Below are 15,154 nucleotides of genomic sequence, written 5' to 3' on the forward strand. Positions count from 1 at the left end.
AGTGATTATCGCATTGTAAATATGTATAGATAATATGCCAAATAAGATACAGAGATTATCAGACTGGATAATAAACACGACCCAACTGTAAGCTGTGTACAAGACAGACACTTTAAATATAAAAATATAGCTAACAGGAAAATATATAAGCCAGCCACAGTGGTATGTGCCTGTAGTCCCACCTACTCAGGAGGCTGAGGCAGAAGGATCAGTTAAGTCCAAGAGTTTGAGGATGTATTGCACTATGATCACATCTGTGAATAGCCACTGTAGTCAAGCTATATAGCAAGAACTCACTTCTAAAAAGAAAAAAAGTTAAGGTATGCATGCAGATACTAATAATTTAAAAAGCCAAAGTGGCTACATTAAAGTCAGACAAAACAGAATTCAGAACAAGGAATACTATCTTCTCTGTCCCTTTATAATAAGTAGACAGAACAATTTGTGAAAACAGAGAACAATATTATCATAAAACTCAACCAAACTGAAACTTACAGAACACTCCACCCACCAAGAACAAAATACAAGTGCATGTGGAATGGACCATTTACCAAGATAGACCATACTCTGGGCCATAAAACATGTCTCAATAAATTTTGAAGCATTGAAATAATACAAACAATATTCTTTGGCCAAAACAAAACTAAACTAGAAATTACTAACAGAAGAATATCTGGAAAATCCCCAAGTATTTGAAAATTAAGCAACACATTTCTAAAAAAATTCAAAAGTCAAAGAAGAAATTCAAGGGAAATAAGAAAATACACTGAACTTGAAAGACAATAAAAATACAACAAAAAAATTTATGAGCTGCAACTAAAGCAGTACTTAAAGGGAAATTTATAGTACAAAATATTTATATTAGAAAAAAAGAAAAGTCTCATATCAATGAACTATGCTTGCACCCTAAAAAACTAGCAAAAAAAGAGCAAATTAAACTCAAAGCAAGCAATAAGAAGAAAATAAAGAGCATAAATCAATAAAACAGAAAAATGGCAGAGAAAAACATCAATAAAACCAAAAGCTGGTTCTCTGAGGAGGGGAAATCAATAAACTTGATAAACATCTATCCAAACTGATGAAGAAAAAAAAAAAAAGAGAGAAAATATAAATTACCAATATAGGGAATGAAAGAGGGAAGCTACGTACAGACCCTACAGACATTAAAAATGAATATTACAAACAACTGTATGCCCCATAAAAGTGACAACAAAATAAAACAAATTTCTTCAAAGACACAAACTTCCAAAGGTCACTGCTAAATAGATAACTTAAATAGTCCTGTATCTATTAAATAAATTGAACTTATGGTTTAAAATCTTCCACAAAAGTAAACTCCAGACGCAGTGGCTTCACTGGCAAATTTTACCAAACATTTAAGAAATAAACCACTCTTAAACAAATTCTTCTAGAAAACAGAAGATGAGCAATGAGAGAACACTTCCCAATTCATATTATGAGGCCAAAATTAACTAATATTGAAACCAGAAAAAGAAATTGTAAGAAAGTAAAACTACAGACCAATATACCTCATGAATACTAGCAAATCGAATACAACAATATGTAAAAATGATGTTATAATCATGTGGGGTTGGTCACCATTTAAAAATCAATCACTATACTAACAGACAATAGTAGGAAAACCATGTAATCATGGCAATAAATGCTAGAGAATGTTTAACAAAATTCAACATTCATTAATGACAACAATTCTCAGGAAATAAAAGGGAATTTCCTCAACCAGATAGAGGGCATCTATGAACAACCTACAGCTAACATCACACTTAATGGAGGATAACCTTAATCCTTTCACCTTAAGATTGGACACAAGGCAAGTATGTCCATCTTTACCCTCTAATTTAACATAGTAGTGGAGGCTGTAACCAGTACAATAAGGCAAGAAAAAGAAATAAAAGGCACACAACATTCACATACAACATGAATGTCTATGTAGAAAATCCCAAAAAGGTTACAAATACTAATAAACCCAATAAGTGAGATGACAGGATACAAGATCAAAAATAGCAAGATAACAGGACACAAGATTAAAAATCAGCATTGTTTCTTGCTTGTGTAAAATGGTACACCCACATTGGAAAAGTGAGGACAGTCAAACAGTGTGGCAGTTCCTCAAAAGGTTATAAACACAAAGTTATCATATGACCCAGCAATTCTGCTCCTAGGTATATACTCAACAGAATGAAAACATGCCCACACAAAAATTTGTACATGGATGCTCATAGCAGGATAATTCATAACAGCAAAAAGTAGAAGCAACCTAAATGTCTACCAATTGATGAATGGATAAATAAAATGTGGTATATCCATACAATGTAATATTGTTCCACAGTAAAAAGGGAACGAAGTACTGTTACTTCATGGATACAACATGGATAAGGCTTGAAAAGATCCAAAATAAAAGAAGCCAGTCACAAGAGACCACATATTGTATGATTTCATTTATATAAAATGTCCAGAATAGGCAAATTTACAGACACAGAGAATAGATTAGTGATTGCCTAGAGCTCAGGAGATTGCAGTAAATGGGGAGTCACCACTCATGGGTAGGTTTCCTGTTGGGGTGATGAAAATGCTCCAAAGTTCATTGTGGTGATGGTGGTACAATTCTCTGACTATAGTGAAACTCACCAAATTGTATGCTTTAATGGGCAGATTATAAGGTAGGTGAATTATATCTCATAAAGCTGTCATATTAAAAAAATTTTAAAAAGTAGTGTTTCTGCATATTGGCAATAAACAATTAAAAATTAAAATTTTCAAAAATACTAACAGCACCAAATGCCATGAAATACATTAAGATAAATCTAATAGAATATATGCAAGATTTTCATGTTGTAAAAACAACAAAACATTCGTCAGAAAAATCAGACTTCAATAAATAGATATATTTTGTCAGGGATTGTAAGGTACATTATCAAGATATCAGTTTTCCCCAAAATGATCTATAGGTTTGCCATAATCCCAATCAAAACTCCAGTAAGCTTTTGATTAAAACATATACTGGCTGGGTGCAGTGGCTCATGCCTGTAATCCCAGAACTTTAGGAGGCCAAGGCAGGAGGATCGCTTGAGCCCAAGAGTTCGAGACCTGCCTGGGCAACATAGGGCAACCTCATCTATACAAAAAAACAAAAATAAATTATCCAGGTATGGTGACGCACACCTATAACCCCAGCTACTCAGGAGGCCAAGGTGGGAGGACTGCTTGAGCCCTGAAGTTCAAAGCTGCAATGAGCTGTGATTGACACTGCACTCCAGCCTGGGTGACAGAGCAAGACACTGTCTCCAAAAAAAGAAGAAAGCCAGGCATAGTGGCTCACACCTGTAATCCCAGCACTTTGGGAGGCTGAGGAGGGCAAATCACTTGAGGTTGGGAGTTCAAGACCAGACTGGCCAACATGGTGAAACCCCATCTCTACTAAAAACAAAAAAAATTAGCCAGGTGTGGAGGCATGGGCCTGTAATCCCATTTACCTGGGAGGCTAAGGCAGGAGAATCCCTGGAACCCAGCAGGTGGAGGTTGCAGTGAGCCAAGATTGTGCCACTGCACTCCAGCGTGGGCCACAGAGCGAGACTCCGTCTCAAAAAAAAAAAAAGAAGAAGAAGAAAGGAAGGAAGGGAGGGAGGGAAGGAGGGAGGGGGGCGGAGGATGAGGAGGAGGAAGAAGAGGAATAAGAACAGCAGCAGCAGCAGTAGCAACAGCAACCAAATTCTTCCAGAAAAGTTCTAAATAATTTATATAGACACCCTTTTCTGCAGGAGGTGGAGCTTAACCTCCCTGTCCCCCAACTTTCAAGTTGGCTGCATTTAGTGATTTGCTTCCAAAGAATAAGACATGATAAAAACAAAAATAAAACAAAATAAAGAACAGACTATGAAAAAGTAGAAAAAATTACAACTCTGTGGTAGAGAAACACAGCAAACACTACCTTAACCAAGTGATCAAGGTTAGTATCATCAGTGATAAGTCAGGGTACTTGGACTGTGTGACATTTTTCTCTATAATCCACAATCCAAGTCAAACCATGAGTAAAACACAAGACAAACCCAAATTGAGGAACATTCTTGAAAACTATCAGGGTCATAAAAAACAAGGAAACACAAACAGTCACAGACCAGAGAAGACTAAGGAGTCACGATGACTAAATGTAATGTGGTAACATGGATGGGATCCTGGAATACAAAAGACATTAGTGGAAAAATTGGTAAAATCTAAATAAACTTTAGAGTTTAGGTTTGTTGTTACTGTGGTAAAAAAAAAAAAAAAAAGAAAAGAAAAGAAAGACATCTCATAAAATTTACCCTCTTAACCACTTTTTTAAAAAAGACTCATCAATGGCAGTAGTAAGAAGGGGGAAAAGAGGAGAAGTTCAATCTTTAACTGACTGTGAATAATTAAGATACTCTACTTTTTTTTTTTTTTTTTTTTTTTGAGACGGAGTCTTGCTCTTTCGCCCAGGCTGGAGTGCAGTGGCCCGATCTCAGCTCACTGCAAGCTCCGCCTCCTGGGTTCACGCCATTCTCCTGCCTCAGCCTCCCGAGTAGCTGGGACTACAGGCGCCCGCCACCACGCCCGGCTAATTTTTTCTATTTTTAGTAGAGACGGGGTTTCACCGTGTTAGCTAGGATGGTCTCGATCTCCTGACCTCGTGATCCGCCCGCCTCGGCCTCCCAAAGTGCTGGGATTACAGGCGTGAGCCACCGCGCCCGGCCGATACTCTACTTTTGAAGGGGCCCCTCTTAACCATTTTTAAGCATACAATTTAGGTGTTAAGTATATTTACATTGCTGTAAAACAGATCTCCAGAACTTTTTCATCTTGTAGAACTGAAACTCTACACACATTAAGCAACTCTCTTTGTCTCCTCCCAAAGCCCCTGGTAATCATCATCCTACTTTTCATATCTGTGAATTTAACTACTTTGGATACCTCATATAAGTACTACCCCTTTGTTACTGCTTTATTTCACTTAGCACAATATCCTCAAGGTTCATACACACTGCAACATGTAACAGGACTTCTTTCCTTTTGAAGGCTGCATAATATCCCACTGGGTGTATATACCATATTTTGTTTATCTATTCATCTGTCAATGGACACTTGAGTTGCTTCCACCTTTTGGCACTTGTGAATGGTGCTATTATAAACTTTGGTGTGCACTGGTGTTTGTTTTTTCTTGAGATAGGGTACCACTCTGTCACACAGGCTGGAGTGCAGTGGTACAATCTCAGCTCACTGCAACCTCAGCCTCCTGGGCTCCAGTGATCCTCCCACCTTAGCCTCCCAAGTTGCTAGGACCATAAGCATGCACTGCCACACCTAGATAAATTTTTGTATTTTTGGTAAAGACAGGGTTTTGCCATGTTGGCTGGTCTCGAACTCCTGAGCTCAAGTGATCTGCCTACTTTGGCCACCCAAAGTGCTGGGACTACAGGTGTGTGCCACCATGCCTGGCTAATTTTTGTATTTTTAGTAGAGACAGGGTTTCACCATGTTAGCCAGGCTAGTCTTGATCCTCCCACCTGGGACTCTGAAAGTGCTGGGATTACAAACGTCAGCCACCGTGCCCAGCCTTTTTTTTTTTTTTTTTTTTTTTTAATGAGCAAAAGATTTGAGCAAATACTTCACCAAAGAAGATATATAGATGGCAAATAAGGACAGGAAAAGATGCTCAAAATCATTATTCACGCAAAGTTAAAAACAGTGAGGTAGCACTATATATCTAGAAGCAAACAACAACAACAACAACAAAGTGGAGGATATCAAGTGCTGGATATGATATGGAATGACGACAACTTTCATGCATTGCTGGAGAGAATGTAAAATAGAACATGCATTTTGGAAAACGGTTTGGCGGTTTCTTATATAGTTAAAACATACTTACCACAATACCCCAAAATCCCATTGCTAGGTACATAACCAAGTGAAATAAAAACCTGGGTTCATGCTGGGCACAGTGGCTCACATCTGTAATCTCAACACTTTGGGAGGCCGAGATGGGCAGGTTGCTTGAGCCCAGGAGTTCAAGACCAGCCTGGGCAACATGGCGAAACCCTGTCTCTACTAAAAATACAAAAATGACCCAGGCGTGGTGGCATGTACCTGTAGTCCCAGCTACTTTGGAGGCTGAAGTGGGAGGATTGCTTGAGCTCAGGAGGTAAAAGCTCCAGTGAGCCATAATTGTGCCACTGCACTCTACCATGGGTGAAAGAGAAAGACCCTGTCTCAAGAAAGAACAAAAACAAAAAAAAAACCTTGTATTCACTAAGGTACAAGAATGTTAACAGGAGCTTTATTTATCATCGCTAAAAACTGGAAACCTTCCAAATGTCCTTCACCTGATAAATGGATAAACTAAGATGGCAATTCATACAATGGAATATTACTCTGTAATAAAAAGGAAGGAACTACTGATAGATGCAATGACAAGGATGAATTTCAAATGAAATACTATATGAAAGAAGCCAGATTCAAAAGGTTATATGATTCCATCTATAAGATGTTCTGCAAAAGGCAAAACCAAGAGAACAGAAAACAGATCAGTGGTTGCTAGGGGTTGTGGGTAGACAAAGGAGGTGACCTCATATGAACACAAGGGAAATTTTTTGGATAGTGAAACTCTTCTATATCTTGATTTTTGTGATAATTACACTACTATATGCATTTGTCAAAACTCAAAACTGTACATTTAGAAGGGTGGTTTTTGCCATATATGTAAATTATGGCAAAATTTTATTAACCTCAAAAAGGTTAATAAAAAACAAGTATTTTTCAGCATAAGTTTATACTTTATATAAAACAGAGCACTGAAACATACTATCTCCTATTGTTTGCTGTGTTTCACTTTCCTATTTGTGCCCTCCTGGTTAACATTTTTACTCCCTTGGCAGATTTGGACATTCACAGGTATCTTCTCTTATCTTGTTGCTGTAGCTACAAGGGTTTATCTCATTTGACTAGTTACATATGGCCCAGTTGAGCAGGTATGTCAGACTTTTATAAAATATCTCCCCCACTCCAACTCTTTCCTTTTCTCGTTGAAAAGCATCTTTATTCATCTACCAATGAGTGCTAAAACCTCTGGGGCTGCTCTTTACCCTTGGAAAATTCTACATTCTACATTCTCAGGAAGTTGGTGAAGCCAGGCAGATGCAAACCACACTAGGGTAACCTGAGCACATCTAGCCAACGTGAAGTCTATTAGAGAGTTCTTATGTAAGGCTGCCAAGCTCCTAAAAAAAGAGATGGGTCTTGATGGGACAACTGAAATTTGCTGTTGCATGGGCAACTGACTTGATGCTAAAGCTATTACAATGAGAGAGAGGAGATATTTTTAAAACCTGGGTCCTTGTAGACATTGTTGAGCAACTGATCATACCATTCTAGAATTGTCATATAATTTTCCTACTCTTTAAGATAGTTTTAAGTCCGAGTTTTCTGATACTTGCCATTGAAAACATCCTACTAATACAAGGCCCTACTTGCACTGCCTAAGACATTATAGCAAAGGTTCTCTTATAAAGTTCTCTTAAAAGTTTTCCTTCACTTCTCTAAAAAATAAAGTATACTAGAAAAAAAAATATTTTCCTCCCAGGCAATCCTTCTTTTCCACTGCTGCTTCTATTCTTTCTCCTGGTACTTGTTCCAAATCCTCTCCAGTTTCCTCATGATACAGGAGTCCCAAGGAGAGGTTGGGATTTTCACAATTAATCTCATCACAAAGGATGAAGCAAACCAATCTACAGTGACAGAGGCAAATCAGTGGTTGCCCAGGGATGAGGCACAGTGGGTGAAGGTGGTGAAGGAGACATCAGAGGATTCTAAAGAGATACAAGGAAACTTTTGGGAGGTGACGGATATGGTTATTATCCTGATGATTGTGATAGTTTCACATACGTACGCATATGTCAAGACTTATTAAAATTTGTATAATTAAAATGTGTGCAGTTTATATGTCAATTATACTTCAATAAAGCTAATAAATTTGGGTTTTAAAAATAAGATAGTTTTACTGAGTGGCTGTTTCTGTGCAATCTACAGAGATTTTTCCTTAACCTTTATACTACAGGTAGAATTAACTAGGCCCCTATTCCAAACTTATAGGGACATATGACTTCTTTCAGAAATAAGTTATACTTGCTGTAGCTTGAGAGTATATTTTCAGTGAGCCAATCACCAAAAGATTTGCAAAAAAAAGATTTTTATCTAATGCCCACTTCCACTTGTAAGTTATGCTAAAAATACATAGGTACACTAAGATTCCTTAAAATCCTGGACATCCGCAAATTACACAATGTTCTGGGATCCAAGTTCTTTTATTTGCTGCTGTCAATTCCCACCCACTCTTTCACCTCCTTCTCCCTGGCATTCAATGAATCCACAAGCCTCCCTATTCTCTCTCTCTCTCTCACAAACATCAACAAAGGGCTGCTAACCAGCTTTACACTGAGATGAAATCTGAATTCCTAAAGGCAAAAAGGCCCACATGTACCTTCCTATTGCCTGAGAAGAGGAGACTACTATATTTCTGTGCCACACAGGGCACCAAACAACTAGAGGAGAATCTTTCGTAGTCTTTTCCTCTTATATGCCAAAAGCTAGACAAATGGTGGAGAGAGGAGTAAAAAGAAAAGGCAGCTTACCCATGGAGTAGAGGTTGTCAAAGCTCTGGTGCATGCGGATAATCTCATAGTAAAGTTCATCATAGCTGCTGGGGGTTGGCAGAAATGTGTCGCCATATGTGATAAACATATTAAATAGGTTCACAATCTAAAAAAGAAGGAAAGGCCCATATATAGGCATCAGGCTATGAAGACTACAAATTATCAGTGGTATGCTGTAGCCAGCTCTTACTGTCTTGCAAGAGTTGACTGTAAAATTTTCAGGAATTTTGTAAGCCAGTTGTTAAACACAGTCATTATTAAAAATTTCACTCATATAAACTTATAATTAAATAAATTATATTAAAATGAAAGTAATAAATATTAAAAACTTATCACTTCCTAATTATTTTCTACCTTTTACTATAACCTATGCTCTGGAGATTTATAACTATTATATCTGTGTGGTGCAAACATCATATAATGGTGTGCTACTGCACATTGCTTCCCAACTCTGCATGACTCTGATGTCACATTGATAGCTTGAAATTGGCCATGGTGGGTGTAGCTCTACAATGAAAATCAGCAAATGCTACGAATCAAGACTTTTTTTCCCTCTAATGTTGAACATTTAAGAACACATTGTATAACATCCTAAGAAGATAGTCAAAATGCACAATGGCCTCCTTCTATCCCAAATAACCAGCCAGATAAGCAAGCATCTGTAATGTCCCTCAGAAACCAAGTGCAGCCATGATGGAACCTTCAGAGGGTTTGCTATTTACCAACATAGAGACCGCAGTAGTATACAGCAGTCTCTCAATTGGGACCAAGGCTCACTATTCATACACAGAGATCTAATCTATACCCACCCCTGCCAGACAATATATTTTCATGAAGCAAAGAGAGTCATGCAGAGTTTGCCAAAGACATAGGTGAGAGTGGGGACCACCAGTCCAGATTCTGATCCAAAAAATATATATAGGTCTGGTTCCCTCTATGGCTTAGTCCCCAGACCACCAGCTCCTGTTTCAAATCAGTGCATTTCTGCCTTAGCATATGGCTTCAGAAAAAGAAGTATTTGTTTTGATACTCACCATAAGGGCTAATGTAAAAATGTTGTGTTTGGCCAAAAGTACAGTCTCATTTGACATAAGGAACTTCAGCAAATTTATCAAGGCTTTAAAAAAAAAAAAAAAAAGACATCAACAAGCTATTCAAACCATGATTAATAAAGTTAAATAAAAACAGACTAGCTCTAAAAAAAATCCAGAGGGTTAGAGTGAGTAAGTCTCAGCCACCAAGGTCTTTTAAAAAGCAGGTAAGGTAGGTATATTTGAGGAAAGCACTCACCTTCCCAAGCACGTGTCTGCTTATCTGTTCATGGAAGGTTTTGAAATAGCTACTTCTTTTTGCCACTTCTTAAACAGCAATTAAGCTCAGAAATTTGACTATAAAACCGACATCTTGGTTTTTCAAATTTACTCCCACATGGTGATTTCCCCATCAAATTTGCTCAATTTACAGGTGAAAATGAGGGTCCCCCTTCCACCCTCAGCTGCTAGCTTCTATTGTCATCAAGCTTTAGACATGTATCTGTTTCAGACATCATTGCTAAGAGGAAAATGTATCCATTCTAACTGGTCACCAGATATAGCAGCTATACTGTATGTACTCCTCTAGATGAGGAGAGCTCATAAAGAGAAAAAAAGCCCTTAACTGCTCTAACTATTCAAACAAAGTGAAGCTTGCGCTGACCTCTCGTCACAGTGACAACATTTATTGAAATCTCTTTCTGCCTGGCAATTCTTAGCGAGGGGAGAGATTCCTAAAACCCAAGCAACCTCAATAAAGAGACTGACTGCCAAGTCCCTAGGTTAGCAGTGCAGCTTCAGACATTTTTGCAAATAAATATTAAGCATAAAAGAAGTTATCAGTTACCTTATACTCATTCACCTAGCACATTTTGTCCACGAAATGAGTCCTGCTTCTCTGCCCATCTCAGATAATGCTCCTGTACCTACCTCCCCTACTTGATGGGATACTATAAAGGGGTTCAGCAGCTGCAGGCAATCTGTGGTCCTTCTGTCTTCTCCCCCACAAACCCCCACCTTCCACAGACCCAAGAAAAGGCTTGACCTCTCTTTTTCTAGGACCATATCTGCTTCTTTGCCAGCAAAGAAGTTCATTCTCCCATGCTGTCAGAGTTTTGTGTGAAGTTTACTACTCTTAAAGAAGAGATGTGAGCTTTGATTTGGAACAGCAGGGAATGATGAGTAGGAGTGAGACTCTCCAGACTCTTGCTGCCTACCACACAACACCCCTCACTCTCAATCCTTTAAAAGCACAGGTACAGTAAAGAAACAGCAGGCAAGGAAAGTACAAGAGGCTGGCTTCACCCACATTCTGTTTCTAAAGCCTGAATCTTCCCCTCAAATAGTAAAAAAGCCTTGCCAGGCATGAAGGAGATAGGCATCTTCATTTATAAACTCTTTACCCCGGCCCCAACTTGAGTTCTCTGGGGTTTCATAATGAAAAGGCAAATGATAGGCAGCTGGCCCTTTTAATGGTGTCTGTTAAGTGATCAAGTATCTGTTGGACTGGGGGGACGAAAAGGCTCCAAGGGAGCCCATTCAGGATCACACAACCTGCTTAGCTCCTACCAGGAGCACAGGAATAAGGGGGCTAGCTAAAATTCACATAAAAATGACTAACCCAAACTTCCCTCCTTAAAGAAGATCACCTTGCTGAGTGAGCTACGTAGGGGCTGCCCACCCCACCACCTAATCCCCAGAGTTTAGACAAGCCCTGTTAATGATATACTACCTGACAATCGGACTCTATAAAATCATAGAGGCAAGAGAAAGGGATGGGCAGCACGCTTGGCACTCTGCAAAACGTAACGGCTAGAGACAAAGCAGCTTTTGCACACATCCCATCAACAAGGGCTTTTGTCCCCAGGACACACAGCACAGAGATGCAGCCTCAGCAGTGGCTATGTGGTAATTAAAGGGCAGGAAACCTGGAGGAAAGGATGTGGGAGCAATGATTTATTGCTCCTCTGCTGGACTACAGCTAGTCTTGATCTCTGGGATTCAGAATCCAGGATGACAAAGTGACAAATATTAGAGGAGGAAGAGAGCAACTCTGGCACGGGCAACCTGTGTCTCAACTGCCACAGGCATTAGCGGAGCCAGAGTATTGAAAGGGAGAGTCCAGTACCACAATACTCTGAGAGTCAGTGCCAGAGTGGCTTGCATTCTGCCCCTGAAAATGCAGGTCAGATATTCCGCTCCCCCAAGAACCAAGGTCTTCTCACTTGGAAGTAAGAATTCTCTACAGGGGCTGGGCGCAGTGGCTCACGCCTGTAATCCTAGCACTTTGGGAGGCTAAGGCAGGCAGATTGCCTGAGTTCAGGAGTTCGAGAACAGCCTGGGCAACACGGTGAAACCCTGTCTCTACTAAAATACAAAAAATTAGCTGGGCGTGGCGGCGTGCGCCTGTAGTCCCAGCTACTCGAGAGGCTGAGGCAGAAGAATTGCTTAAACCCGGGAGGTGAAGGCTGCAGTGAGCCGAGATCGCACCACTGCACTCCACCTTGGGCGACAGAGCAAGACTCCTTCTCCAAAAAAAAAAAGAATTATCTACAGGGAATTTAACAGGCAACTAAAATGAAGCCTCTGACATCACAGATGGTAATTCTTCTTCAAGAGAGCATGTCCCAAATATCCCATGAATTAGTGCTTTTCTCCATCATCATCTCCTTGACTTTGCACTCACTATATCAACTGTTCAGTGTCCTATACACTACTACACACAGATTCTAGCCTCTGACCTGATATGATGGGAGTTTTAAGTCTGTGAGGCTTTGACATAGCTGATTATAGATTTTTAGAGCTAGAAAATGCCTTAGGTCATTTAATCCGATTTCCTCATTTTTGGATAAGAAAACTCCATGCCCCATTCCACCCTCACCCCAAACTAGCTGGTGACTAAGCTGGGACTAGGACCTTGTCACCTGTTTAGTGTTCTTTCTACCATGCCATTAAGAAGATAAGCCAGGTACAGTGGCTCATGTCTGTAATCCCAGCACTTTGGGAGGCTGAGGCAGGCTGATCATGAGGTCAGGAGTTCGAGACCAGCCCGGCCAAGATGGTGAAACCCCGTCTCTACTAAAAAATACAAAAATTAGCCGGGCACAGTGGCGGGCACCTGTAATCCCAGCTACTCGTGAGGCTGAGGCAGGAGAATCGCTTGAACCTGGAAGGCGGAGTTTGCAGTGAGCCGAGATTGCACCACAGCACTCTAGCCTGGGCGACAGAGCAAAACTCCGTCTCAAAAAAAAAAAAAAAAAAGAAGATTAAACAAATAAAGGTGCGAGATCAAGCTGAACGTTAAAGTGGGGTTACAGCTTACTATAAATGGTGTGCTTAGACCTGCTGACTATACTGTTATCAGCACTTCTCTAGACTCTGGTTTATAACTTTCTCCACCTGTTGGCTGCTCTACGTCATTTTCATGTATTTGGTCCCCATTTTCCCTTGGTCCTCAGCTACCTGTTAAAGTACAAGTATTTAATACCTCATTATCGCCTTCCTGTCACTCACTGGCAACACAAAAAGACTCCCAGAAGCTTTGCTCAGCACGAGCCACCTCAGCAGGCCTCTCTGCCAGCTCCTTGGCCTGCTCTCTGCTGTCTTATCTACATCTCAGCTCTCACCTCCACCTCTCTATCCCTTGTGGCTGCTTGCTCTCTCTTTTTTTTTTAAGCACATAACTATCAACTAAAATTGTTCCTAATTCCCTCAGTCAGTGTTGCCTTCTTCAAAATTAGGTACTGCCAATGGAAGATGATTGGATATGGACATTAAAGGGAGCCAAGATCCCCTTTCTTTAGACAAAATCAGAACCAAAACAAAAAAATATGGGTATAAACAATTAATAACCAGGTTTATTTATAAACTTTATAGACCGAGCTTTGCACAGGGTTTATGCCAAAAAAGACAGGTTTAGGCCAAAGAAGAAAATGCCCTGTGTCAGGAGCAGTTTCAAGGACAGCAGAGAACTGGCACTCAGGATCTCAGTGCCAACACAGAGCTCATGCTAACAGGCTCCTGACTCACCCCCTCTACATACACACACATTTTTAGAAAACTGCCCTTGATCCACTTGTCCACTTGATGCCATCTGGGCACATGACCAGCCAAATTGTTCCAAGGACACTCACAGAAGCAGCAGTACATACAGGGAAGAATTAAGATAACTAAAAAATAAGGGGATGATTGCATAAACATAGTACTGTTAATCAGTCATACATCTGTAAGACTTTGCAATCAAGTACAGTAAATGTTGCAGTCATGAAGATATAAGGGACAGGATGTACCGTTTAATTTAATCCTTTGCCTTATCATGTTTCTCATTGTTAAATAATAGTTTCTAAAATGAAGTGGGGGAAAAGGGCTAATACAGGATTCTTCACCAAAGGCCTGACTCCTGGTCTGAGAGATTTCCAACGAAGCATGACCTTACGGTATAGAAACTTAACACTGTGTAAACAGCTTTGCCCATTAGGTGAGCAATGGCAGCTCACTCCCTCAAAAGAGAATGGCATAGCTTGTTGCAGAGAATATCCTTTTGGGTAAGGGCAAGCTTGGTAGTTGAGACTTTCCAAACCTGAAGAGATAATGCCCATGGGCCTATACTCCACATCCCTGGGAATGGGCTGTCCCAAAATACCAACGTGAAGAGACACATCACAGAGGAATGCATCATTTCCTCCAGAAGAATGACAACTACTACAAGTTAATAACTGTGTCCCGAAGCTCACACAGAGCATCTCAAACTTTCCTTTTTTTTTTTTTTTTACCCTCTATCTGATACCTTAAAAAAAGACACTTAACTACAGAAATCACCTTCCTCAAACTACATTCACCTCTTTTCAAAGTGAGAAATACCATGGTCATAAATGGCAGGAAAGGTAACACTTATTAGGTGCTTGCTAGGTGCTAGATATTATGTAAAGCACTTAAAGTATATTCTTCTCACTGAATCCTCTTAACTATCTGATGAAGTAGGTATTATTGTTCCCATTTTACAGATGAGCAAATCAAAATTCAGAAAGGTTAAATAAATTACCCAAAGCCAATATGCTGGTTGGAGCTAAACTGCATTAAGGACAAATCATGCTGGGGAGAAGAAGGTCTCTGAACTCCCACTGCTGAGGTCTATGAAACTGTATTGGATCCACCCAAACTTCAATTTGAAAAATATTTGTTGGGGATACAGGAGCTATCTAGGGCCAATATCTATATTTGCCACCAAAAACCATACTTTGATCACAATTCCACTGATTAGCCCCTCACATAACAAAGTGACCAAAGGAAAAATCCTATAAGCTCAGAGTACATGTCTTTTTTTCTTTTTTTTTGAGACAGAGCTCAACTCTGTCACCCAGACTGAAGTGCAGTGGCATGATCTTGTCCCACTGCAACCTCCACCTCCCGGGTTCAAGAGATTCTCCTGCCTTAGCCTCC

General features: G+C 39.8%; 1 protein-coding gene across 29 annotated transcripts in view; it reads right to left on the bottom strand.

Moving 5' to 3' along the window:
• The window catches only part of ARMH3 (armadillo like helical domain containing 3), a 213,682-nt gene that overhangs the window by 104,554 nt on the left and 93,974 nt on the right, over positions 1-15,154 (bottom strand). For 24 of the 29 annotated variants that reach the window (XR_010146690.1, XR_010146689.1, XR_010146688.1 and 21 more), the window contains 2 exons: positions 9,719-9,801; positions 8,664-8,790 (listed from right to left, as the gene is read on the bottom strand). The exons of the other annotated variants lie outside the window; for them this stretch is intronic. Coding sequence is in view for 19 of the 24 variants with exons in the window: in XM_507998.8 (XP_507998.2) it covers positions 8,664-8,790; positions 9,719-9,801 (210 nt within the window). In the remaining 5 variants the exon portion in view is untranslated. The remainder of the gene's footprint in view (positions 1-8,663; positions 8,791-9,718; positions 9,802-15,154) is intronic. 29 annotated transcript variants of the gene reach the window in all.

Source organism: Pan troglodytes, chromosome 8, assembly GCF_028858775.2.
Source record: "Pan troglodytes isolate AG18354 chromosome 8, NHGRI_mPanTro3-v2.0_pri, whole genome shotgun sequence".
NCBI classification, from domain to species: Eukaryota; Metazoa; Chordata; class Mammalia; order Primates; family Hominidae; genus Pan; species Pan troglodytes.